The 27,244-nt window shown below is 34.2% G+C and overlaps 1 protein-coding gene across 2 annotated transcripts; it reads right to left on the bottom strand.

The window, feature by feature from the left end:
• Positions 1-1,153: 1,153 nt before the first annotated feature.
• Positions 1,154-22,756, bottom strand: leng1 (leukocyte receptor cluster (LRC) member 1). Of its 2 annotated transcripts, XM_061957876.2 has the most exons (6): positions 22,629-22,756; positions 22,253-22,407; positions 3,930-4,112; positions 3,573-3,865; positions 2,275-2,517; positions 1,154-2,171 (listed from the first exon to the last, which is right to left on the bottom strand). In XM_061957876.2, the coding sequence occupies exons 2-5, from the start codon at positions 22,382-22,384 to the stop codon at positions 2,298-2,300; spliced, it is 828 nt and encodes a 275-aa protein (XP_061813860.1). In that variant the 5' UTR covers positions 22,385-22,407; positions 22,629-22,756; the 3' UTR covers positions 1,154-2,171; positions 2,275-2,297. The 2 variants fall into 2 exon arrangements, with proteins under 2 accessions (XP_061813860.1, XP_072769172.1); XM_072913071.1 differs by having other exon boundaries at positions 1,154-2,517.
• Positions 22,757-27,244: the final 4,488 nt, after the last annotated feature.

Here is a 27,244-nt window from a genome sequence, read left to right as displayed (position 1 = left end):
CACATTCTGGGCATACTACACTCAACTGAATGCACCTTCGGGGCATACTACACTTTATTGAATGCACATTCGGGGCATACTCTATTGAATGCACGTTCGGGGCATACGACACTCTACTGAAAGCACGTTCGGAGCATGATACACTTGAATGCACGTTCGGGGCATACTGCACTCTATTGAATGCACGTTTGGGGCATACTACACTCTATTGAATGCACGTTCGGGGCACACTACACTCTATTAAATGCACGTTCGGGGCACACGACATTCTATTGAAGGCACGTTCGGGGCATACTACACTATTGAATGCACGTTCGGAGCATACTACACTCTACAGAATGCACGTTTGGAGCATACTACTCTGCAGAATGCACGTTCGGAGCATACTACACTCTACTGAATGCACGTTCGGAGCATACTACACTCTATTGAATGCACGTTTGGTGCATACTACACTCTATTGAATGATTCTTAAATAATGTGTTGCACCATATTCAGTATCTTTCATTTCAGTGTATTGAAACATTGTTGTATATGCTAAGTAATGCAGAGTTGATTTCTTACAATGTACAGTCATTTTAATAACCTGGTTAACTGTGATATCAAGACATCTTGTCCTTTATACTTTAGTCGACAAAATTTACTGTAATTTTAGTCGACTAAAACTAGATCAATTTAGATGACTAAAGTATGGCTAAAACTAAAATACATTTTTGTCAAAAGACTATGACTAAATTAAAAACTGCTGTCAAAACGATCACTGATATGAAAGCTAAAAACACGACGACAAGTTACAGCATTCGCTGTGTAGTCTGAGAGGCACTCTACGAAACCAAGATTAGTTTCCCATCATGCACTACTACTTCCGCAAACACTGTCAAAACAAAACATAATGGTACAGTACAATTGTCCAGTGAATAGTTTTCAGCGTTATTTTGAGTTCCAAGCAAAGCACTGATTCAGTGGAATGGCTCACGATATATGAACAAATGTTGCATTTAAAAAAGTTTTTAGACATCCTACGCTAACACGACACACCGTATATTGCGTATATGTGTGGGGTTGGCCGATGAAACAACGTTGGATGAGGACAATTAGTGCTCTAAAATCTTCCTTTCCAAGATGCTTTATGTTGATTAATGGCAACAACAACTGAGTGGTAATGAGTTGATGACATTTATTTTGAACAATTGAGACTGTGGAGATAGCGTATTGGCATCACAGTGCGCACAAGGGTTACAAAATATGTAAATATATCTCACTCCTCACATTTCAGCCAACGTCACGAAAGAAGGTCAACTTGATGTACTTTAGACTAGTCCGTGTACAGCGTGTATGCTGTAGAGCAGGGGTGTCCAAACATTAACTTGGGGGCCTCATTGGGCTAAAATAAATTTGGTCAAGGGCCGAAAGCCGACTGCATGTAAAGTAACTATATATATATGTGTGTGTGTGTGTGTGTGTGTGTGTACCCTACACATATATTTATATACATACTATATTAATATAACGGATATATCATTAATAATTAATTTATTTGGATATTAAGAGTATGTGAAAGTTCGACTTCTACTTTGCTTTCTTCTATGACGACCTCCTTAACGTTTTGTAATCAATCAGGAATATCAAGCAGCTAAAATGTGCCAAACATGATAAGTGTGGAGAGAGTGTCTCGCATTTTTCCCATCTTGCTTTGGAAGGGATTTAAATGGGTGTGATTTTATTAATTTTTTTGGTGCATTGACGTTTTTTTTTATAAAGTTCAGTGAGTTTTATGTGTGACAATGTGTGTTGACATTTTGTATTTTATTTTTTGCACCATGACTAAGGAAGTTCGTTTGCAAAGGGCCATATAAGTGAATGCTGCGCATGCGTCCTATCAGAGTGATATGATTCACCTTGTCCACTAGCTGGCGACATGATAACACCTGGACAATTGTTAAGACTACCACAATAAAGGCAATCTCCCTTAGATTGCTTTCATTAAACTAGTGACGTCTCGCGGACACCTGTGCAGTAGAGCTTTACCTTCTGCAGAAATGGAGTCAAGGAGCAAGATGGCTGGTGTGGCCTGGGGCTGCACGAGTGCTGCACGTATTGGCGAGTTGCGGTTGATTGAGCGGAAACATTTTCTGTGACTTGATGAAGCAGACAACTGCATCAGTGTCTTACTGAGGAAGACGAAAGTGATGGATTGGTCAGTATTAATGATAATAATGATAATATATTTGATTTGTAATGCACTTGACCAACTATGAGTACATTGTGCACCACCTTGGTTTGCGAGTAAGAAGAGTTCAGGATTTTAAAATCTCGTCCCTCCAGCTGTCTCTGTCCCGCCTCTGTCTCTTCCGAGCCAGCTCGGGGAAGTAAGCGTTGTTGTACGGCCTCTCACGCTCGCTCAGCTCCTTCGCCGCCTGCTTGTCCTTTCCGTTACGCTGAGCCAGGAGAGTCTGAGCTCGCCGCCGCTCCTCCGCCTCCCTCTGCAGGCGCTCGGCTCGAAGTCGCTCTATGGAGCTGAGACAGGACACGTTACGTGGGTTCAGTGAGGGGGAATGGGAGACTTTGGCTAAGGATGTTGTGACAAGCTGAGCAACCACAGCACTTTTTTTTCTAACTTTATTTCATATATATAATTACATCAATCAGAACATACAAGTAAACATGTCTCTATAATATGTGCATAGAAATTATTTTTCACTTCAAACAACCTGGATGTATGAATATGTAAGAAAAATAAACAAAATAGAAAAATTTAAATAAAGCATCATATTACATTTTTATAAATTGTGTCTGATGGAAAATGTCTTATAGAATATATCTATAGGCTCCAGCGACCCCAAAAGGGACAAGCGGTAGAAAATGGATGGATGGTTGATCTATATACACGCACACGCGCGCACACGCGCGCGCGCGCGCACACACACACACACACACACACACACACACACACACACACACACACACACACACACACACACACACACACACACACACACACACACACACACACACACACACACACACACACACACACACACACACACACACACACACACACACACACACACACACACACACACACACACACACACACACACACACACACACACACACATTGCTTGGAGTGATGAATGAAGAATCCATATGAGTAGAAATGCTATGGACGATTAGAAGACGAAACAGCACTTCTACTTCCGGTTCAAGGCTTTAAACAGCAGGAATTCACACTCACCTGGCTGTACCTGCAGTGAGCCAACCCATCCAAAAGATGGCGCCATAGCACATACGACGACACGCCATTTGCACGTGTTTAATGAAAACTATCTGCGTTATGGTCGTCGGCGAAGAAAAGTCCATAAATTAGCCGGTTTATAAGCCACAGGGCTCGTAGCGTAGGAAACAAGTAGCATCTTATAGTCTGTAATTTATGGTATGTAAGAATATGTCACAATACTGTATGGTATGAGGATACATCTTGTGAAGTCCTAACCCTAACGTTTCTTAGCAACAATAATGACAATGAGGCTAACAAGAGAAATATTTGTATAGGACTGGACTTGGTTATTTACCTTTCCCCACTGCTCCTCTTCTCTCCTCTGTCTCTCCTGTCCTTCTTCTTGTGAGTCTTCATGGGCGTCCCGCCGACTGCTTGGCGCATGTCTTTCAGCGGGTCCAAGCTGTCCTTCAGCCGGCGATCTTTCCTCTCCTTCTCCTCCTCGCTTATCTCCTTGGTCTTGCCCTTCTCCTGCTTCTGCTTCTCCTCTTCCTTCTCCTGGCCTGTCTTCATGTACCACGGCGTCACCTCGGTCCCAGGCTGAGGTCCCAGGGACACCAGCAGGCCGATGGCGCGCTCCTGTTTCTCCTGGAAGGACACGCGGGAGTCACGTCATCCCAACACTGGCGGGACAGGAAGAAGGAGTTGTTACCTTCTCCTCCTGCTTCTCCTTGAGGTACTCCTCGTTGCCCTTCTTCTCGGAGGAGTCCTCCAGAGGGAACAGGTTGAGGTGCTCCGGAGCCACACTTTGTCCCTCATCTTTGTCTTCCCGGCTTTCTCCTTCTGCTGACTGGAGAGCTGCTCTTGCTTTCCTCCGCAGATATTCTGTGCGTGCCTGTGGTGCACAGGAGAGGAAATGTGTTTTTACCTCAGCCTGCATGCATTCACTCACATCTCTGTGTGGGTCCTTTCATGCATTGCCTATTCTAGACAGGCATTAACTAGGCTGCATGTCAAACTCTTTACTCTTCAGTCTACTGCCAATGATTAGTCACTCGCGCTTCCCTCTTTGGTCTAGGATTAGGGATGTCCACTGATATTACGCCGACCCCCCACTTATGTCGCCCACTCTTCATCGGTCTATCAATGCATGTCGTATCTAAATATGGATGGTATTGATACCTAGGGCTGGGCGGTGAAACGATATCTTATATTTTACAAAAGTGGTATATAATTGAGACAATACCGCCATACCGGTATCTTTTGATGTGCCTTTGTTACGGCCGTGTGCTCTTCTCTGCACAGGGCATCCTCTTTGTGTCGCACCCCCGCCCCCCCTTTAGTGTTTACGGAGGCTTATCTGCCGCACAATGATATCAAATTTTTTTTTTTTTTTTTAAATATGGTCGATATCGGTCATTATTGATAGTTTTTATGACCTATGGAAATTATGGACCAGGAAAAAAATACTATAAATATGAACATTTTCATTTCAAATGTAACCTTCCTCTGATTACAATCCCTTCAGCCATGGAGGCAGATCACACAGGCATGGAAAGCAACCAGTAAATGTAAACAAAATCTAAAACCACATTGAACACTTAACAATAACCTCGTTAAGTTGCAAAAATAAGGAATATGCATGAAATTCCCAATAAAGTGTAAGAAAGTAGTGCAAAGTGTGAAAATGTAAACAGTGTTTGCATATATATGTATATACACACACACATTCTGTATTTTTCGGACCATAAGTCGCTCCGGAGTATAAGTCGCACCGGCTGAAAATGCATAATAAAGAAGGAAAAAAACATGTATAAGTCGCACTGGAGTATAAGATGCATTTTTGGGGGAAATGTATTTGATAAAAGCCAAACACCAAGAATGGACATTTGAAAGGCAATTTAAAATAAATAAAGAATAGTGAACAACAGGCTGAATAAGTGTACGTTATATGAGGCATAAATAACAAACTGAGAACGTGCTTGGTATGTTAACGTAACATATTATGGTAAGAGTCATTCAAATAACTATAACATATAGAACATAGGGCTGGGCGATATGGCCTTTTTTTAATATCGCGATATTTTAAGGCCATGTCACGATACACGATATATATCTCGATATTTAGCCTTAGCCTTGAATGAACACTTGATGCATATAATCACAGCAGTATGATGATTCTATGTGTCTACATTAAAACATTCTTCTTCATACTGCATTAATATATGCTACTTTTAAACTTTCATGCAGAGAAGGAAATCACAACTAAAAAAATTTAAAAAAATGCTCATACGGTGTTGATCTGGAAATGTTTGCCTCTGCATTTTGATGGCGTGGGCGTGTGGCACCGAACGGAGATGTTGACGTGCGGAGTAAGCACTCCTCATTCTCTAGCAGGTGACTTTTCAAATGATGCTACATATTAGCAGTAATGCTACTTTTTGTAGCAATGCTTTTGCTCCACACTTGAAAAATTACGGTTGTCTGTTCGACATATTCCCACTTGAAGCCAAACCACCGCCAGACGATGGACCCCCTGCTGCTTTTTGGGGGAATTGATTCTTCCTTCATTTGTTACTAGATTGGCACCTTCTTTCTCTCGTATTACCACTAGCATCACAGCTGACTTTACCCATGCTGCTACCTCTCTATGTATGTGACGTATGTCGTGACAGTATGTGACGTATGTAAGAAGGTGCGCTTGCTGTCTGTGAGAAGGAGACACAGGAAAGAGTGAGAAGAGCCTGTAGTGTAATGCCAGCCGCAAAAAGCAACTGCGTGAGAACGTATACTCCGATATCACCATATAGTCATTTTCTATATCGCACAGAGACAGCTGACATTTTTACCGGTAACTTTTAATTCACATGGCCGTCTTAACGGTTAGGACACAGACCATGTGTTGAAGGTGTGCTGGAAAATGCGTAACAGAAATTAGGGAGCAGCAGAAAAGTAGAATGTATTATTTAAATCGGTGCGTTGGAAAACACGGACCGGAATTTGGATCCGGATTTTGGATCTGGATCGGCATTTTCCCATGCCTTGCAGATACGCATTTTTTGGCAAATATCGGCGGCCAATCCGATCCAAATATCGGATCGGGATAACCCTAATGTGGAGTAAAATTATTCAACATGTAGAGTAAAACACTAAAATAATGTACAAATATGATCATTAAACATTATTGTCATCAACAAAACCTAAAGTATGTCAATATGTGGAGTAAAATTATTCAACATGTGGAGTAAAGAACAAAAATAATGTACTAATATGATCATGAAACATTATTGTCTTCAACAAAACCTAAAGTCTGTCACTATGTGGAGTAAAATGATTCAACATGTGGAGTAAAGAACTAAAATAACATTATTGTCTTCAATGAAACCTAAAGTATGTCAATATGTGGAGTAAAGAACTAAAATATTGTACTAATATGATCATGAAACATTATTGTCATCAACAAAACCTGAAGTCTGTCAATATGTGGAGTAAAATTATTCAACATGTGGAGTAAAACACAAAAATAACATTATTGTCTTCAATGAAATCTAAAGTCCGTCAATATGTGGAGTAAAATTATTCAACATGTGGAGTAAAGAACGAAAATAATGTACTAATATGATCATGAAACATTATTGTCTTCAACAAAACCTAAAGTCTGTCAATATGTGGAGTAAAATTATTCAACATGTGGATTAAAGAACGAAAATAATGTACTAATATGATCATGAAACATTATTGTCTTCAACAAAACCTAAAGTCTGTCACTATGTGGAGTAAAATTATTCAACATGTGGAGTAAAGAACTAAAATAATGTACTATGATCATGAAACATTATTGTCTTCAACAAAACCTAAAGTCTGTCAATATGTGGAGTAAAATTATTCAACATGTGGAGTAAAGAACTAAAATAATGTACTAATATGATCATGAAACATTGTTTTCAACAAAACCTAAAGTCTGTCAATATGTGGAGTAAAGAACTAAAATAATGTACTAATATGATCATGAAACATTATTGTCTTCAACAAAACCTAAAGTCTGTCACTATGTGGAGTAAAATTATTCAACATGTGGAGTAAAGAACTAAAATAATGTACTAATATGATCATGAAACATTGTTTTCAACAAAACCTAAAGTCTGTCAATATGTGGAGTAAAGAACTAAAATAATGTACTAATATGATCATGAAACATTATTGTCTTCAATGAAACCTAAAGTCTGTCAATATGTGGAGTAAAATTATTCAACATGTGGAGTAAAGAACGAAAATAATGTACTAATATGATCATGAAACATTATTGTCTTCAACAAAACCTAAGGTCTGTCACTATGTGGAGTAAAATTATTCAACATGTGGAGTAAAGAACTAAAATAATGTACTAATATGATCATGAAACATTATTGTCTTCAACAAAACCTAAAGTCTGTCAATATGTGGAGTAAAGAACTAAAATATTGTACTAATATGATCATGAAACATTATTGTCATCAACAAAACCTAAAGTCTGTCAATATGTGGAGTAAAATTACTCAACATGTGGAGTAAAGAACGAAAATAATGTACTAATATGATCATGAAACATTATTGTCTTCAACAAAACCTAAAGTCTGTCAATATGTGGAGTAAAATTATTCAACATGTGGAGTAAAGAACTAAAATAATGTACTAAAATGATCATGAAACATTGTTTTCAACAAAACCTAAAGTCTGTCAATATGTGAAGTAAAGAACTAAAATAATGTACTAATATGATAATGCAACATTATTGTCATCAACAAAACCTAAAGTCTGTCAATATGTGGAGTAAAATTATTCAACATGTGGAGTAAAGAACGAAAATAATGTACTAATATGATCATGAAACATTATTGTCTTCAACAAAACCTAAAGTCTGTCACTATGTGGAGTAAAATGATTCAACATGTGGAGTAAATAACTAAAATAATGTACTAATATGATCATGAAACATTATTGTCTTCAACAAAACCTAAAGTCTATCAATATGTGGAGTAAAGAACTAAAATATTGTACTAATATGATCATGAAACATTATTGTCATCAACAAAACCTAAAGTCTGTCACTATGTGGAGTAAAATTATTCAACATGTGGAGTAAAGAACTAAAATAATGTACTAATATGATCATGAAACATTATTGTCTTCAACAAAACCTAAAGTCTGTCAATATGTGGAGTAAAGTACTAAAATATTGTACTAATATGATCATGAAACATTATTGTCATCAACAAAACCTAAAGTCTGTCACTATGTGGAGTAAAATTATTCAACATGTGGAGTAAAGAACGAAAATAATGTACTAATATGATCATGAAACATTATTGTCTTCAACAAAACCTAAAGTCTGTCAATATGTGGAGTAAAATTATTCAACATGTGGAGTAAAGAACAAAAATAATGTACTAAAATGATCATGAAACATTGTTTTCAACAAAACCTAAAGTCTGTCAATATGTGAAGTAAAGAACTAAAATAATGTACTAATATGATAATGCAACATTATTGTCATCAACAAAACCTAAAGTCTGTCAATATGTGGAGTAAAATTATTCAACATGTGGAGTAAAGAACGAAAATAATGTACTAATATGATCATGAAACATTATTGTCTTCAACAAAACCTAAAGTCTGTCACTATGTGGAGTAAAATGATTCAACATGTGGAGTAAAGAACTCAAATAATGTACTAATATGATCATGAAACATTATTGTCTTCAACAAAACCTAAAGTCTGTCAATATGTGGAGTAAAGAACTAAAATATTGTACTAATATGATCATGAAACATTATTGTCATCAACAAAACCTGAAGTCTGTCAATATGTGGAGTAAAATTATTCAACATGTGGAGTAAAACACAAAAATAACATTATTGTCTTCAATGAAACCTAAAGTCTGTCAATATGTGGAGTAAAATTATTCAACATGTGGAGTAAAGAACGAAAATAATGTACTAATATGATCATGAAACATTATTGTCTTCAACAAAACCTAAAGTCTGTCAATATGTGGAGTAAAATTATTCAACATGTGGAGTAAAGAACTAAAATAATGTACTAAAATGATCATGAAACATTATTGTTTTCAACAAAACCTAGTCTGTCAATATGTGGAGTAAAGAACTAAAATAATGTACTAATATGATAATGCAACATTATTGTCATCAACAAAACCTAAAGTCTGTCAATATGTGGAGTAAAATGATTCAACATGTGGAGTAAAGAACGAAAATAATGTACTAATATGATCATGAAACATTATTGTCTTCAACAAAACCTAAAGTCTGTCACTATGTGGAGTAAAATGATTCAACATGTAGAGTAAAGAACTAAAATAATGTACTAATATGATCATGAAACATTATTGTCTTCAACAAAACCTAAAGTCTGTCACTATGTGGAGTAAAATGATTCAACATGTGGAGTAAAGAACTAAAATAATGTACTAATATGATCATGAAACATTATTGTCTTCAACAAAACCTAAAGTCTGTCAATATGTGGAGTAAAGAACTAAAATATTGTACTAATATGATCATGAAACATTATTGTCATCAACAAAACCTGAAGTCTGTCAATATGTGGAGTAAGATTATTCAACATGTGGAGTAAAACACAAAAATAACATTATTGTCTTCAATGAAACCTAAAGTCTGTCAATATGTGGAGTAAAATTATTCAACATGTGGAGTAAAGAACGAAAATAATGTACTAATATGATCATGAAACATTATTGTCTTCAACAAAACCTAAAGTCTGTCAATATGTGGGGTAAAATTATTCAACATGTGGAGTAAAGAACTAAAATAATGTACTAAAATGATCATGAAACATTATTGTTTTCAACAAAACCTAGTCTGTCAATATGTGGAGTAAAGAACTAAAATAATGTACTAATATGATAATGCAACATTATTGTCATCAACAAAACCTAAAGTCTGTCAATATGTGGAGTAAAATGATTCAACATGTGGAGTAAAGAACGAAAATAATGTACTAATATGATCATGAAACATTATTGTCTCCAACAAAACCTAAAGTCTGTCACTATGTGGAGTAAAGAACTAAAATATTGTACTAATATGATCATGAAACATTATTGTCATCAACAAAACCTGAAGTCTGTCAATATGTGGAGTAAAATTATTCAACATGTGGAGTAAAACACAAAAATAACATTATTGTCTTCAATGAAACCTAAAGTCTGTCAATATGTGGAGTAAAATTATTCAACATGTGGAGTAAAGAACGAAAATAATGTACTAATATGATCATGAAACATTATTGTCTTCAACAAAACCTAAAGTCTGTCAATATGTGGAGTAAAATTATTCAACATGTGGCGTAAAGAACTAAAATAATGTACTAAAATGATCATGAAACATTATTGTTTTCAACAAAACCTAGTCTGTCAATATGTGGAGTAAAGAACTAAAATAATGTACTAATATGATAATGCAACATTATTGTCATCAACAAAACCTAAAGTCTGTCAATATGTGGAGTAAAATGATTCAACATGTGGAGTAAAGAACGAAAATAATGTACTAATATGATCATGAAACATTATTGTCTTCAACAAAACCTAAAGTCTGTCACTATGTGGAGTAAAATGATTCAACATGTAGAGTAAAGAACTAAAATAATGTACTAATATGATCATGAAACATTATTGTCTTCAACAAAACCTAAAGTCTGTCAATATGTGGAGTAAAGAACTAAAATATTGTACTAATATGATCATGAAACATTATTGTCATCAACAAAACCTGAAGTCTGTCAATATGTGGAGTAAAATTATTCAACATGTGGAGTAAAGAACAAAAATAATGTACTAAAATGATCATGAAACATTGTTTTCAACAAAACCTAAAGTCTGTCAATATGTGAAGTAAATAACTAAAATAATGTACTAATATGATAATGCAACATTATTGTCATCAACAAAACCTAAAGTCTGTCAATATGTGGAGTAAAATTATTCAACATGTGGAGTAAAGAACGAAAATAATGTACTAATATGATCATGAAACATTATTGTCTTCAACAAAACCTAAAGTCTGTCACTATGTGGAGTAAAATGATTCAACATGTGGAGTAAAGAACTAAAATAATGTACTAATATGATCATGAAACATTATTGTCTTCAACAAAACCTAAAGTCTGTCAATATGTGGAGTAAAGAACTAAAATATTGTACTAATATGATCATGAAACATTATTGTCATCAACAAAACCTGAAGTCTGTCAATATGTGGAGTAAGATTATTCAACATGTGGAGTAAAACACAAAAATAACATTATTGTCTTCAATGAAACCTAAAGTCTGTCAATATGTGGAGTAAAATTATTCAACATGTGGAGTAAAGAACGAAAATAATGTACTAATATGATCATGAAACATTATTGTCTTCAACAAAACCTAAAGTCTGTCAATATGTGGGGTAAAATTATTCAACATGTGGAGTAAAGAACTAAAATAATGTACTAAAATGATCATGAAACATTATTGTTTTCAACAAAACCTAGTCTGTCAATATGTGGAGTAAAGAACTAAAATAATGTACTAATATGATAATGCAACATTATTGTCATCAACAAAACCTAAAGTCTGTCAATATGTGGAGTAAAATGATTCAACATGTGGAGTAAAGAACGAAAATAATGTACTAATATGATCATGAAACATTATTGTCTCCAACAAAACCTAAAGTCTGTCACTATGTGGAGTAAAGAACTAAAATATTGTACTAATATGATCATGAAACATTATTGTCATCAACAAAACCTGAAGTCTGTCAATATGTGGAGTAAAATTATTCAACATGTGGAGTAAAACACAAAAATAACATTATTGTCTTCAATGAAACCTAAAGTCTGTCAATATGTGGAGTAAAATTATTCAACATGTGGAGTAGAGAACGAAAATAATGTACTAATATGATCATGAAACATTATTGTCTTCAACAAAACCTAAAGTCTGTCAATATGTGGAGTAAAATTATTCAACATGTGGAGTAAAGAACTAAAATAATGTACTAAAATGATCATGAAACATTATTGTTTTCAACAAAACCTAGTCTGTCAATATGTGGAGTAAAGAACTAAAATAATGTACTAATATGATAATGCAACATTATTGTCATCAACAAAACCTAAAGTCTGTCAATATGTGGAGTAAAATGATTCAACATGTGGAGTAAAGAACGAAAATAATGTACTAATATGATCATGAAACATTATTGTCTTCAACAAAACCTAAAGTCTGTCACTATGTGGAGTAAAATGATTCAACATGTAGAGTAAAGAACTAAAATAATGTACTAATATGATCATGAAACATTATTGTCTTCAACAAAACCTAAAGTCTGTCAATATGTGGAGTAAAGAACTAAAATATTGTACTAATATGATCATGAAACATTATTGTCATCAACAAAACCTGAAGTCTGTCAATATGTGGAGTAAAATTATTCAACATGTGGAGTAAAGAACAAAAATAATGTACTAAAATGATCATGAAACATTGTTTTCAACAAAACCTAAAGTCTGTCAATATGTGAAGTAAATAACTAAAATAATGTACTAATATGATAATGCAACATTATTGTCATCAACAAAACCTAAAGTCTGTCAATATGTGGAGTAAAATTATTCAACATGTGGAGTAAAGAACGAAAATAATGTACTAATATGATCATGAAACATTATTGTCTTCAACAAAACCTAAAGTCTGTCACTATGTGGAGTAAAATGATTCAACATGTGGAGTAAAGAACTAAAATAATGTACTAATATGATCATGAAACATTATTGTCTTCAACAAAACCTAAAGTCTGTCAATATGTGGAGTAAAGAACTAAAATATTGTACTAATATGATCATGAAACATTATTGTCATCAACAAAACCTGAAGTCTGTCAATATGTGGAGTAAGATTATTCAACATGTGGAGTAAAACACAAAAATAACATTATTGTCTTCAATGAAACCTAAAGTCTGTCAATATGTGGAGTAAAATTATTCAACATGTGGAGTAAAGAACGAAAATAATGTACTAATATGATCATGAAACATTATTGTCTTCAACAAAACCTAAAGTCTGTCAATATGTGGGGTAAAATTATTCAACATGTGGAGTAAAGAACTAAAATAATGTACTAAAATGATCATGAAACATTATTGTTTTCAACAAAACCTAGTCTGTCAATATGTGGAGTAAAGAACTAAAATAATGTACTAATATGATAATGCAACATTATTGTCATCAACAAAACCTAAAGTCTGTCAATATGTGGAGTAAAATGATTCAACATGTGGAGTAAAGAACGAAAATAATGTACTAATATGATCATGAAACATTATTGTCTCCAACAAAACCTAAAGTCTGTCACTATGTGGAGTAAAATGATTCAACATGTAGAGTAAAGAACTAAAATAATGTACTAATATGATCATGAAACATTATGTCTTCAACAAAACCTAAAGTCTGTCAATATGTGGAGTAAAGAACTAAAATATTGTACTAATATGATCATGAAACATTATTGTCATCAACAAAACCTGAAGTCTGTCAATATGTGGAGTAAAATTATTCAACATGTGGAGTAAAGAACAAAAATAATGTACTAAAATGATCATGAAACATTGTTTTCAACAAAACCTAAAGTCTGTCAATATGTGAAGTAAATAACTAAAATAATGTACTAATATGATAATGCAACATTATTGTCATCAACAAAACCTAAAGTCTGTCAATATGTGGAGTAAAATTATTCAACATGTGGAGTAAAGAACGAAAATAATGTACTAATATGATCATGAAACATTATTGTCTTCAACAAAACCTAAAGTCTGTCACTATGTGGAGTAAAATGATTCAACATGTGGAGTAAAGAACTAAAATAATGTACTAATATGATCATGAAACATTATTGTCTTCAACAAAACCTAAAGTCTGTCAATATGTGGAGTAAAGAACTAAAATATTGTACTAATATGATCATGAAACATTATTGTCATCAACAAAACCTGAAGTCTGTCAATATGTGGAGTAAGATTATTCAACATGTGGAGTAAAACACAAAAATAACATTATTGTCTTCAATGAAACCTAAAGTCTGTCAATATGTGGAGTAAAATTATTCAACATGTGTAGTAAAGAACGAAAATAATGTACTATTATGATCATGAAACATTATTGTCTTCAACAAAACCTAAAGTCTGTCACTATGTGGAGTAAAATTATTCAACATGTGGAGTAAAGAACTAAAATAATGTACTAATATGATCATGAAACATTATTGTCTTCAACAAAACCTAAAGTCTGTCAATATGTGGAGTAAAGAACTAAAATATTGTACTAATATGATCATGAAACATTATTGTCATCAACAAAACCTGAAGTCTGTCAATATGTGGAGTAAAATTATTCAACATGTGGAGTAAAACACAAAAATAACATTATTGTCTTCAATGAAACCTAAAGTCTGTCAATATGTGGAGTAAAGAACTAAAATATTGTACTAATATGATCATGAAACATTATTGTCATCAACAAAACCTGAAGTCTGTCAATATGTGGAGTAAGATTATTCAACATGTGGAGTAAAACACAAAAATAACATTATTGTCTTCAATGAAACCTAAAGTCTGTCAATATGTGGAGTAAAATTATTCAACATGTGGAGTAAAGAACGAAAATAATGTACTAATATGATCATGAAACATTATTGTCTTCAACAAAACCTAAAGTCTGTCAATATGTGGAGTAAAATTATTCAACATGTGGAGTAAAGAACTAAAATAATGTACTAAAATGATCATGAAACATTATTGTTTTCAACAAAACCTAAAGTCTGTCAATATGTGGAGTAAAGAACTAAAATAATGTACTAATATGATAATGCAACATTATTGTCATCAACAAAACCTAAAGTCTGTCAATATGTGGAGTGTAATTATTCAACATGTGGAGTAAAGAACGAAAATAATGTACTAATATGATCATGAAACATTATTGTCTTCAACAAAACCTAAAGTCTGTCACTATGTGGAGTGAAATGATTCAACATGTGGAGTAAAGAACTAAAATAATGTACTAATATGATCATGAAACATTATTGTCTTCAACAAAACCTAAAGTCTGTCAATATGTGGAGTAAAGAACTAAAATATTGTACTAATATGATCATGAAACATTATTGTCATCAACAAAACCTGAAGTCTGTCAATATGTGGAGTAAAATTATTCAACATGTGGAGTAAAACACAAAAATAACATTATTGTCTTCAATGAAACCTAAAGTCTGTCAATATGTGGAGTAAAATTATTCAACATGTGGAGTAAAGAACGAAAATAATGTACTAATATGATCATGAAACATTATTGTCTTCAACAAAACCTAAAGTCTGTCAATATGTGGAGTAAAATTATTCAACATGTGGAGTAAAGAACTAAAATAATGTACTAATATGATCATGAAACATTATTGTCTTCAACAAAACCTAAAGTCTGTCACTATGTGGAGTAAAATTATTCAACATGTGGAGTAAAGAACCAAAATAATGTACTATGATCATGAAACATTATTGTCTTCAACAAAACCTAAAGTCTGTCAATATGTGGAGTAAAGAACTAAAATATTGTACTAATATGATCATGCAACATTATTGTCATCAACAAAACCTAAAGTCTGTCAATATGTGGAGTAATATTATTCAACATGTGGAGTAAAACACAAAAATAACATTATTGTCTTCAATGAAACCTAAAGTCTGTCACTATGTGGAGTAAAATTATTCAACATGTGGAGTAAAGAACTAAAATAATGTACTAATATGATCATGAAACATTATTGTCTTCAACAAAACCTAAAGTCTGTCACTATGTGGAGTAAAATTATTCAACATGTGGAGTAAAGAACTAAAATAATGTACTAATATGATCATGAAACATTATTGTCTTCAACAAAACCTAAAGTCTGTCAATATGTGGAGTAAAGAACTAAAATATTGTACTAATATGATCATGCAACATTATTGTCATCAACAAAACCTAAAGTCTGTCAATATGTGGAGTAATATTATTCAACATGTGGAGTAAAACACAAAAATAACATTATTGTCTTCAATGAAACCTAAAGTCTATCAATATGTGGAGTAAAATTATTCAACATGTGGAGTAAAGAATGAAAATAATGTACTAATATGATCATGAAACATTATTGTCATTAACAAAATCTAAAGTCTGTCAATATGTGGAGTAAAATTTTCCAACATGTGGAGTAAAACACAAAAATAAATGTACTTATATTATCATGAAACATTATTGTCTTCAACAAAACCTAAAGTCTGTCACTATGTGGAGTAAAATTATTCAACATGTGGAGTAAAGAACTAAAATAATGTACTAATATGATCATGAAACATTGTTTTCAACAAAACCTAAAGTCTGTCAATATGTGGAGTAAAGAACTAAAATAATGTACTAATATGATCATGAAACATTGTCTTCAATGAAACCTAAAGTCTGTCAATATGTGGAGTAAAATTATTCAACATGTGGAGTAAAGAACGAAAATAATGTACTAATATGATCATGAAACATTATTGTCTTCAACAAAACCTAAAGTCTGTCAATATGTGGAGTAAAGAACTAAAATATTGTACTAATATGATCATGAAACATTATTGTCATCAACAAAACCTGAAGTCTGTCAATATGTGGAGTAAGATTATTCAACATGTGGAGTAAAACACAAAAATAACATTATTGTCTTCAATGAAACCTAAAGTCTGTCAATATGTGGAGTAAAATTATTCAACATGTGGAGTAAAGAACGAAAATAATGTACTATTATAATCATGAAACATTATTGTCTTCAACAAAACCTAAAGTCTGTCACTATGTGGAGTAAAATTATTCAACATGTGGAGTAAAGAACTAAAATAATGTACTAATATGATCATGAAACATTATTGTCTTCAACAAAACCTAAAGTCTGTCAATATGTGGAGTAAAGAACTAAAATATTGTACTAATATGATCATGCAACATTATTGTCATCAACAAAACCTAAAGTCTGTCAATATGTGGAGTAATATTATTCAACATGTGGAGTAAAACACAAAAATAACATTATTGTCTTCAATGAAACCTAAAGTCTATCAATATGTGGAGTAAAATTATTCAACATGTGGAGTAAAGAACTAAAATAATGTACGAATATGATCATGAAACATTATTGTCTTCAACAAAACCTAAAGTCTGTCAATATGTGGAGTAAAGAACTAAAATATTGTACTAATATGATCATGCAACATTATTGTCATCAACAAAACCTAAAGTCTGTCAATATGTGGAGTAATATTATTCAACATGTGGAGTAAAACACAAAAATAACATTATTGTCTTCAATGAAACCTAAAGTCTATCAATATGTGGAGTAAAATTATTCAACATGTGGAGTAAAGAACGAAAATAATGTACTAATATGATCATGAAACATTATTGTCATTAACAAAATCTAAAGTCTGTCAATATGTGGAGTAAAATTTTCCAACATGCGGAGTAAAACACAAAAATAATGTACTTATATTATCATGAAACATTATTGTCTTCAACAAAACCTAAAGTCTGTCACTATGTGGAGTAAAATTATTCAATATGTGGAGTAAAACACAAAAATAACATTATTGTCTTCAATGAAACGTAAAGTCTGTCAATATGTGGAGTAAAATTATTCAACATGTGGAGTAAAGAACGAAAATAATGTACTAATATGATCATGAAACATTATTGTCTTCAACAAAACCTAAAGTCTGTCACTATGTGGAGTAAAATTATTCAACATGTGGAGTAAAGAACTAAAATAATGTACTAATATGATCATGAAACATTATTGTCTTCAACAAAACCTAAAGTCTGTCAATATGTGGAGCAAAGAACTAAAATATTGTACTAATATGATCATGCAACATTATTGTCATCAACAAAACCTAAAGTCTGTCAATATGTGGAGTAATATTATTCAACATGTGGAGTAAAACACAAAAATAACATTATTGTCTTCAATGAAACCTAAAGTCTATCAATATGTGGAGTAAAATTATTCAACATGTGGAGTAAAGAACGAAAATAATGTACTAATATGATCATGAAACATTATTGTCTTCAACAAAACCTAAAGTCTGTCACTATGTGGAGTAAAATTATTCAACATGTGGAGTAAAGAACTAAAATAATGTACTAATATGATCATGAAACATTATTGTCTTCAACAAAACCTAAAGTCTGTCAATATGTGGAGCAAAGAACTAAAATATTGTACTAATATGATCATGAAACATTATTGTCATCAACAAAACCTAAAGTCTGTCAATATGTGGAGTAAAATTATTCAACATGTGGAGTAAAGAACTAAAATAATGTACTAATATGATCATGAAACATTATTGTCTTCAACAAAACCTAAAGTCTGTCAATATGTGGAGTAAAGAACTAAAATATTGTACTAATATGATCATGCAACATTATTGTCATCAACAAAACCTAAAGTCTGTCAATATGTGGAGTAAAATTACTCAACATGTGGAGTAAAACACAAAAATAACATTATTGTCTTCAATGAAACCTAAAGTCTGTCAATATGTGGAGTAAAATTATTCAACATGTGGAGTAAAGAACAAAAATAATGTACTAATATGATCATGAAACATTGTCTTCAATGAAACCTAAAGTCTGTCAATATGTGGAGTAAAATTATTCAACATGTGGAGTAAAGAACTAAAATAATGTACTAATATGATCATGAAACATTATTGTCTTCAACAAAACCTAAAGTCTGTCAATATGTGGAGTAAAATTATTCAACATGTGGAGTAAAACACAAAAATAATGTACTAATATGATCATGAAACATTATTGTCTTCAACAAAACCTAAAGTCTGTCAATATGTGGAGCAAAGAACTAAAATATTGTACTAATATGATCATGAAACATTATTGTCATCAACAAAACCTAAAGTCTGTCAATATGTGGAGTAAAATTATTCAACATGTGGAGTAAAGAACTAAAATAATGTACTAATATGATCATGAAACATTATTGTCTTCAACAAAACCTAAAGTCTGTCAATATGTGGAGTAAAGAACTAAAATATTGTACTAATATGATCATGCAACATTATTGTCATCAACAAAACCTAAAGTCTGTCAATATGTGGAGTAAAATTACTCAACATGTGGAGTAAAACACAAAAATAACATTATTGTCTTCAATGAAACCTAAAGTCTGTCAATATGTGGAGTAAAATTATTCAACATGTGGAGTAAAGAACAAAAATAATGTACTAATATGATCATGAAACATTGTCTTCAATGAAACCTAAAGTCTGTCAATATGTGGAGTAAAATTATTCAACATGTGGAGTAAAGAACTAAAATAATGTACTAATATGATCATGAAACATTATTGTCTTCAACAAAACCTAAAGTCTGTCAATATGTGGAGTAAAATTATTCAACATGTGGAGTAAAACACAAAAATAATGTACTAATATGATCATGAAACATTATTGTCTTCAACAAAACCTAAAGTCTGTCAATATGTGGAGTAAAATTATTCAACATGTGGAGTAAAACACAAAAATAATGTACTAATATGATCATGAAACATTATTGTCTTCAACAAAACCTAAAGTCTGTCAATATGTGGAGTAAAATTATTCAACATGTGGAGTAAAGAACTAAAATAATGTACTAATATGATCATGAAACATTATTGTTTTCAACAAAAACTAAAGTCTGCCAATATGTGGAGTAAAGAACTAAAATAATGTACTATGATCATGCGACATTATTGTCATCAACAAAACCTAAAGTCTGTCACTATGTGGAGTAAAATTATTCAACAAGTGGAGTAAAAAACTAAAATAATGTACTAATATGATCATGAAACATTATTGTCTTCAATGAAACCTAAAGTCTGTCAATATGTGGAGTAAAATTATTCAACATGTGGAGTAAGTAAATACAAAATGTACAAATATGATCATGAAAAACATTATTGTCTTCATTGCCATTTAAAAAAAAAAAAAATATATATATATATATATATATATAAATATATATATATTATGGATGGGTCCGGCAACACCGATGCATTGGCGCATGCGTTGAGCTCATAGAGCAAAACCCTGTGTCGGTGCGCGTACCGCTTTTAGAAAGTCACGTGACCGATCATGGCTGTTTTGGTCACGTGACCGATACGCGAACTATGTCGCACTCCTGCATCCTCTGTGCCCTGTGAGCGGGTCTTTTCTACAGCCGGAGAAATAATAACTACGAGGAATCGTCTAAAATTTAATACGTTGGAAAAACTGTTTTTAAAAAAAATAAAAATGTGTAAAAAAAAAAAAAAAAAAAAAAATTCCCAGTCCACAAGCATCCTCATTCACAACACGTTTTCTTAGTTTTCCATGTTATGATACATGTTCACATTATTTATTGACTGTATCTAAAAAATAAAAATATATTTTTATTTAAATGAAGATATGAAATAATCCTAAATGAAATACAATGACTTGGTTTATATTATTGTATAGACTAGGTCAGGGGTCGGCAACCCGCGGCTCCGGAGCCGCATGCGGCTCTTTGATCACTCTGATGCGGCTCAGCAGCTTACTTGCTGAAACACCCAATTGTCCCGTGAGACTTCCGGATTTCAGTGCCTCTCGCAGAAAACTCCCGGGATCAATATTCACCGATTTTCACTCTTACAGCTATAATAAGGGCGTGCCATGATGGTACAACATTTGGCGCTCTCTACAATCTGTATTAACAGCGTGCCAGCCCAACACTTGTTATACAATATACATCTTCTGCATTTACACGTACGTGACAGCAAGGCATACTTTGTCAACAGCCACACAGGTTACACTGACGGTCACCATATAAAACAACTTTAACACACTTACTAATAATGCGCCACACTTTGAACCAAAACCAAACAAGAATGACGAACACATTTCGGGAGAACATCTGCACCTTAACACAACAGAACAAATACCCAGAATCCCAGGCAGCCCTGACTCTTCCGGGCTACATTATACACCCCTGCTACCACCAAACCCCGCCCCCACCCCAACCCTGCTCCCTCACACATCAACCCCCCCCCCCCCCTCCCCTCTGTGCGTCGGTTAAGGTGGGCGGGGTTTGGTAGCGGGGGTGTATAATGTATCCCGGAAGAGTTAGGGCTGCATGGGATTCTGGGTATTTGTCCTGTTGTGTTTATGTTGTGTTACTGTGCAGATGTTCTCCCGAAATGTGTTTGTCATTCTTGTTTGGTGTGGGTTCACAGTGTGGCGCATTATTAGTAAGAGTGTTATAGTTTTTTTTATACCGCCACCGTCAGTGTAACCTGTGTGGTTGTTGACCAAGTATGCCTTGCTGTCACCTATGTGAGCAAGTGGAAACACCATACAACATGTGGCTGATCAGGCACGCTGGATGTAGTGGGTGCTATATGCTGTACCATCACGGCACGCATGACGCTGACAAGCGCCATTCATTTAAAACCCGCGTGCCGTACCAGCTTTCAAATTCCATATAAAGGCGTGGGCAGCGTGTTTGAGACCCCTGGTTATACATAGCACAAAGCAAAAAGAAAACTTTGTATGCAGTGTTATTTAATTTAAAATTTCAAAAAAAATTGCGGCTCCCATTGTTTTCTATAATTTGTGAAACTGGTCAAAATGGCACTTTGACTGGTAAAGGTTGCCGACCCCTGGTCTAGGTCATAAAATCAGTGTCAGTTGAGTCGGTCCATAGGTTGCCTGTAGGGATTTTTAATGTCCAGCAGATGTCAGTATTTAGTGACACAGTATCGACACAGTATCAATACTGTTTTGCAATGTGTCGAAACGCTTCATGACGCCTCATCAACCCATCACTAAATATGTGTGTGTGTGTGTGTGTGTTCCCTATGAAGAATGCAAGCCGTAAAGGTCACCTCCTGCTCGGCTCTGTCTACTCGTCGCTTGGCCTCACGTTCCTCCTCAGCAGCCTGGGCTTCATCCCTCCTCACACGGGCCACATTGTCCTTGTTCCGGACGTGCCAGCTCTTCTTGGGTAGGATGTTCATGGCGGTCCCGCATCGAGCAGCGACTACACGGGTGAATGTCAACAAATGTCAACTAGCATCTTTACGTTGTGGAAGCTAGCACTGGAAGCTAACAAGTAGCATTAGCATTAGCCTTGTCGCCTGCTGCTCCATTATGGACATGTTTACATTTGCAGCAGTTTAAACCTTCTATGTCACTTAACAAAATGCACTTTTAAAACACTAACAGCGCGAGAAAAGCTGAAAAGAGATAAAAGTTACTTACTCGTTGACGAGTCGCTTCTGCTGGCTAGCCACCGGAAAACCGGAAGTAAACAAGAGATGTGACTTTGGCGAACGAGTCGTTTTTTTTTAGAACGGCTCACTTAAGTGAACAATAAGAACCGCTCGTTTGATACAGCGTCACCCGACTACAACACGAGTCAAAGGAAGCATTTAGATTCACTTTTTATTATTATTGTGCGACTGCTCCAAAACATTCACACAATAATATGGTTTTCTACACCAAAATGCATCTATTTATTAAACTTCTTCTCTAGATTTTAGTGCGTTCTACCTTCCACATTTTTCACCTGATTCAAAGCATTCCAACTTCAAACTGTTCCGCCTATACGGGAATCGCGGGCTTTACCTTGACAAATTACAAAAATTCCCAGATTTCCCAGAATTCCAGGTTTTCCGGGACATTTTTCCCCCATTCAACCTATTCAAACCATTCCACCTTCAACACATTCCACCATTCTGGAAATTCAAACTTCCCCTTTTCCAAGTTCAAAAAAATTCCCAGATTTCCCAGAATTCCAGGTTTTTCGGGACATTTTTCCCATTCAAAATTAATTGGCCATTTTTCAAGCTTCCACCATTTCCACATTTTTCAACCTATTCAAACCATTCCACCTTCAACACATTCCACCATTCTGGAAATTCAAACTTCCCCTTTTCCAAGTTCAAAAATATTCCAGGATTTTCCAGAATTCCTGGTTTTCCAAAGCCCTATTTCCACCCTTTTTTCCTGGCGACTACTCCTCCCACATTTGTCAACCCACTTCAACCGTTCCACCGTCCAAACACTCCTCTTAATTACGACAAAAAACTAAGTTGTTTTTTGAACTCGAAAAATTCCCGTTTTTCCCGTAACTCCAGGAATTCAATTCAACATGTTACTACTTCAACATTTCTCCACCAATTAAAAAAATTCCAACACCAACCATTTCAACTCATTCAGACCATTCAAGTTTTCTACCATTTTTTTTAAAAATTCCAGATTTTCCCGAAATTCCCTAATACCATTTCCTTTTTTTTTAAATCCCGCTTTTCCCAAAATTCTCCAATTTCCAGGAAGTTCCCATTGAAATGAACGGGACATTTTTCCAAGTTGCACAATTTTGCAACCAGGGGCGTCACTAGCTTTTAAGGACAGATGCCCAAATGTTTATTACGCAATCCACCATTTGTGTGGAAACAAACAATCTTCTTCTTTTGCACTAATAAACACAATGACTCCTACCGCCAGGGGCGTCACTAGCTTTTAAGGACAGGGGGGGCTTAGCCCCCAGGAGATGCACAGGATGCGAGTGGACGTAGCGCACGAGCACAAAACTTCACAAACGGCTAACAAAGACTTAGAAATTATTCATTGTTATTATTATTTTTTTAAATGCACGGGACGAAATGAAATGCTCCCCGGGACGATGGCTTTTCATTTATTTTTATTTTTATGTATTTATTCATTTTACATTTTATATTAAATGTCTTGGTTTTTCCTCCCTCTGAAACTCCTATGAAATGTTTAACAAGCCATCCTATAATAATACAACAGCCATTAATGCAACAATACAATAAAACACATATATTTAATGATGTTTTTTTCATTATTTTAACAATAGGCTAATGTATATTACTTTATATAGATTCTACAAGAAACACAAAACTTAAAAACTAAATGATTTACAATTGCAGACACAAGGTTTCGTGCAGCTTCACTCATTGGAAAGGAAGACGGAAGTCCACGCAGGAGAAAAATTACTACAAAGATGGTGTCAAGGTTTTTCTAATATATATATATATATATATATATATACATATTAAGTCTTTCATATATATATATATATACATATATATACGCATCCATGTATATATATTCACATCCATGTATATATATATATATATATATATATATATATATATATACACACAGGTAAAAGCCAGTAAATTAGAATATTTTGAAAAACTTGATTTATTTCAGTAATTGCATTCAAAGGGTGTAACTTGTACATTATATTTATTCATTGCACACAGACTGATGCATTCAAATGTTTATTTCATTTAATTTTGATGATTTGAAGTGGCAACAAATGAAAATCCAAAATTCCGTGTGTCACAAAATTAGAATATTACTTAAGGCTAATACAAAAAAGGGATTTTTAGAAATGTTGGCCAACTGAAAAGTATGAAAATGAAAAATATGAGCATGTACAATACTCAATACTTGGTTGGAGCTCCTTTTGCCTCAATTACTGCGTTAATGCGGCGTGGCATGGAGTCGATGAGTTTCTGGCACTGCTCAGGTGTTATGAGAGCCCAGGTTGCTCTGATAGTGGCCTTCAACTCTTCTGCGTTTTTGGGTCTGGCATTCTGCATCTTCCTTTTCACAATACCCCACAGATTTTCTATGGGGCTAAGGTCAGGGGAGTTGGCGGGCCAATTTAGAACAGAAATACCATGGTCCGTAAACCAGGCACGGGTAGATTTTGCGCTGTGTGCAGGCGCCAAGTCCTGTTGGAACTTGAAATCTCCATCTCCATAGAGCAGGTCAGCAGCAGGAAGCATGAAGTGCTCTAAAACTTGCTGGTAGACGGCTGCGTTGACCCTGGATCTCAGGAAACAGAGTGGACCAACACCAGCTGGACTGCTGCTGAGTGGTCCAAAGTCATTTTGCATTTCCTTTGGAAATCGAGGTCCCAGAGTCTGGAGGAAGACAGGAGAGGCACAGGATCCACGTTGCCTGAAGTCTAGTGTAAAGTTTCCACCATCAGTGATGGTTTGGGGTGCCATGTCATCTGCTGGTGTCGGTCCACTCTGTTTCCTGAGATCCAGGGTCAACGCAGCCGTCTACCAGCAAGTTTTAGAGCACTTCATGCTTCCTGCTGCTGACCTGCTCTATGGAGATGGAGATTTCAAGTTCCAACAGGACTTGGCGCCTGCACACAGCGCAAAATCTACCCGTGCCTGGTTTACGGACCATGGTATTTCTGTTCTAAATTGGCCCGCCAACTCCCCTGACCTTAGCCCCATAGAAAATCTGTGGGGTATTGTGAAAAGGAAGATGCAGAATGCCAGACCCAAAAACGCAGAAGAGTTGAAGGCCACTATCAGAGCAACCTGGGCTCTCATAACACCTGAGCAGTGCCAGAAACTCATCGACTCCATGTTAACGCAGTAATTGAGGCAAAAGGAGCTCCAACCAAGTATTGAGTATTGTACATGCTCATATTTTTCATTTTCATACTTTTCAGTTGGCCAACATTTCTAAAAATCCCTTTTTTGTATTAGCCTTACACAATATTCTAATTTTGTGACACACGGAATTTTGGATTTTCATTTGTTGCCACTTCAAATCATCAAAATTAAATGAAATAAACATTTGAATGCATCAGTCTGTGTGCAATGAATAAATATAATGTACAAGTTACACCTTTTGAATGCAATTACTGAAATAAATCAAGTTTTTCAAAATATTCTAATTTACTGGCTTTTACCTGTATACACACACACATATATATATATATATATACATATATATATACATATACACACACACATATATATATATATATATATATATATATATATATATATATATATATATATATATATATATATATATATATATATAAACAAAATGTCACTGTGCAAACCCATGTTTGTTGTTGTACTGAACACAGATTGAAAATAAACTGACTGAAATAATAACAATGAATCATTTCTAAGTCTTTGTTAGCCGTTTGTGAAGTTTTGTGCTCGTGCGCTACGTTCACTCGCATCCTGTGCATCTCCTGGGGGCTAAGCCCCCCCTGTCCTTAAAAGCTAGTGACGCCCCTGGCGGTAGGAGACATTGTGTTTATTAGTGCAAAAGAAGAAGATCGTTTGTTTCCACACAAATGGTGGATTGCAAATTGGGCAAATTATTATCTTTCCAAGCCAAACAGGACATTGAAGTCTTTTAAGTTTTTCAAAATATTTGAATTTTTTTGCTCAAATCTTCTCATACTTCAGCTCAAAACAAAATGTATCAAACTTGAATTTTTTTTAATCAATTATAAATGACACTTTGGAAGGCCTTTCGATCAGTTAATGTCGCAGCCTGGTTTAAACGAGTAAAATAACTTGCAAATGTATACTTCGCCTTCTCTGTTTTTGCTGGATTAAGACATTTTTTTTTTACATTTTACATTTGCAGAAATGCAACATTCTTTATTAAAAATAAATAAAAGTGCAAACACTAATACTGCTAGAAAAACTAAAAGGGTAGAAACTCACTCGCTTGTTGATGAGATGCTTCTGCTTGCTCGCCACCGGAACTGGCAACCCGGAAGTAAACATTGAAGAGCATTTTTTTTCTTTTACAAATGTACAAACAAACATATATTCAGAATGTATACAACATCTAAGGCACTTTCATCATAACAATTTTCAAACATCCAGCAGGTTGAACATTGAAGAGCATTGCAAGCAGCGGCCACTAGATGGCGCTAACAGTCATTGAATGAAGAAGATTATTTATTTTGGTCTCATAGGCTTTTGTTTTCACGTATTTTGTGGACTGCCTATTAAACCTTTTGGAGATATTACATTTTTTGTATTATCTTCAAAGCCAAACAG

This window comes from Nerophis lumbriciformis, linkage group LG04, assembly GCF_033978685.3.
Source record: "Nerophis lumbriciformis linkage group LG04, RoL_Nlum_v2.1, whole genome shotgun sequence".
NCBI classification, from domain to species: Eukaryota; Metazoa; Chordata; class Actinopteri; order Syngnathiformes; family Syngnathidae; genus Nerophis; species Nerophis lumbriciformis.
Note: the sequence above shows the minus strand (reverse complement) of the source record. Positions and strands in the feature narration are given on the sequence as shown.

What these genes read in the sequence shown, in the direction of transcription:
- leng1 (XM_072913071.1), bottom strand. Translation starts at nt 22,384, where the DNA reads ATGAACATCCTACCCAAGAAGAGCTGGCACGTCCGGAACAAGGACAAT. An exon ending in TAGACAGAGCCGAGCAGGAG is followed by an intron (nt 4,113 to 22,252) that starts GTGACCTTTACG and finishes TGTGCACCACAG; the next exon opens with GCACGCACAGAATATCTGCG. An exon ending in AAGAGGAGCAGTGGGGAAAG is followed by an intron (nt 2,518 to 3,572) that starts GTAAATAACCAA and finishes GTCCTGTCTCAG; the next exon opens with CTCCATAGAGCGACTTCGAG.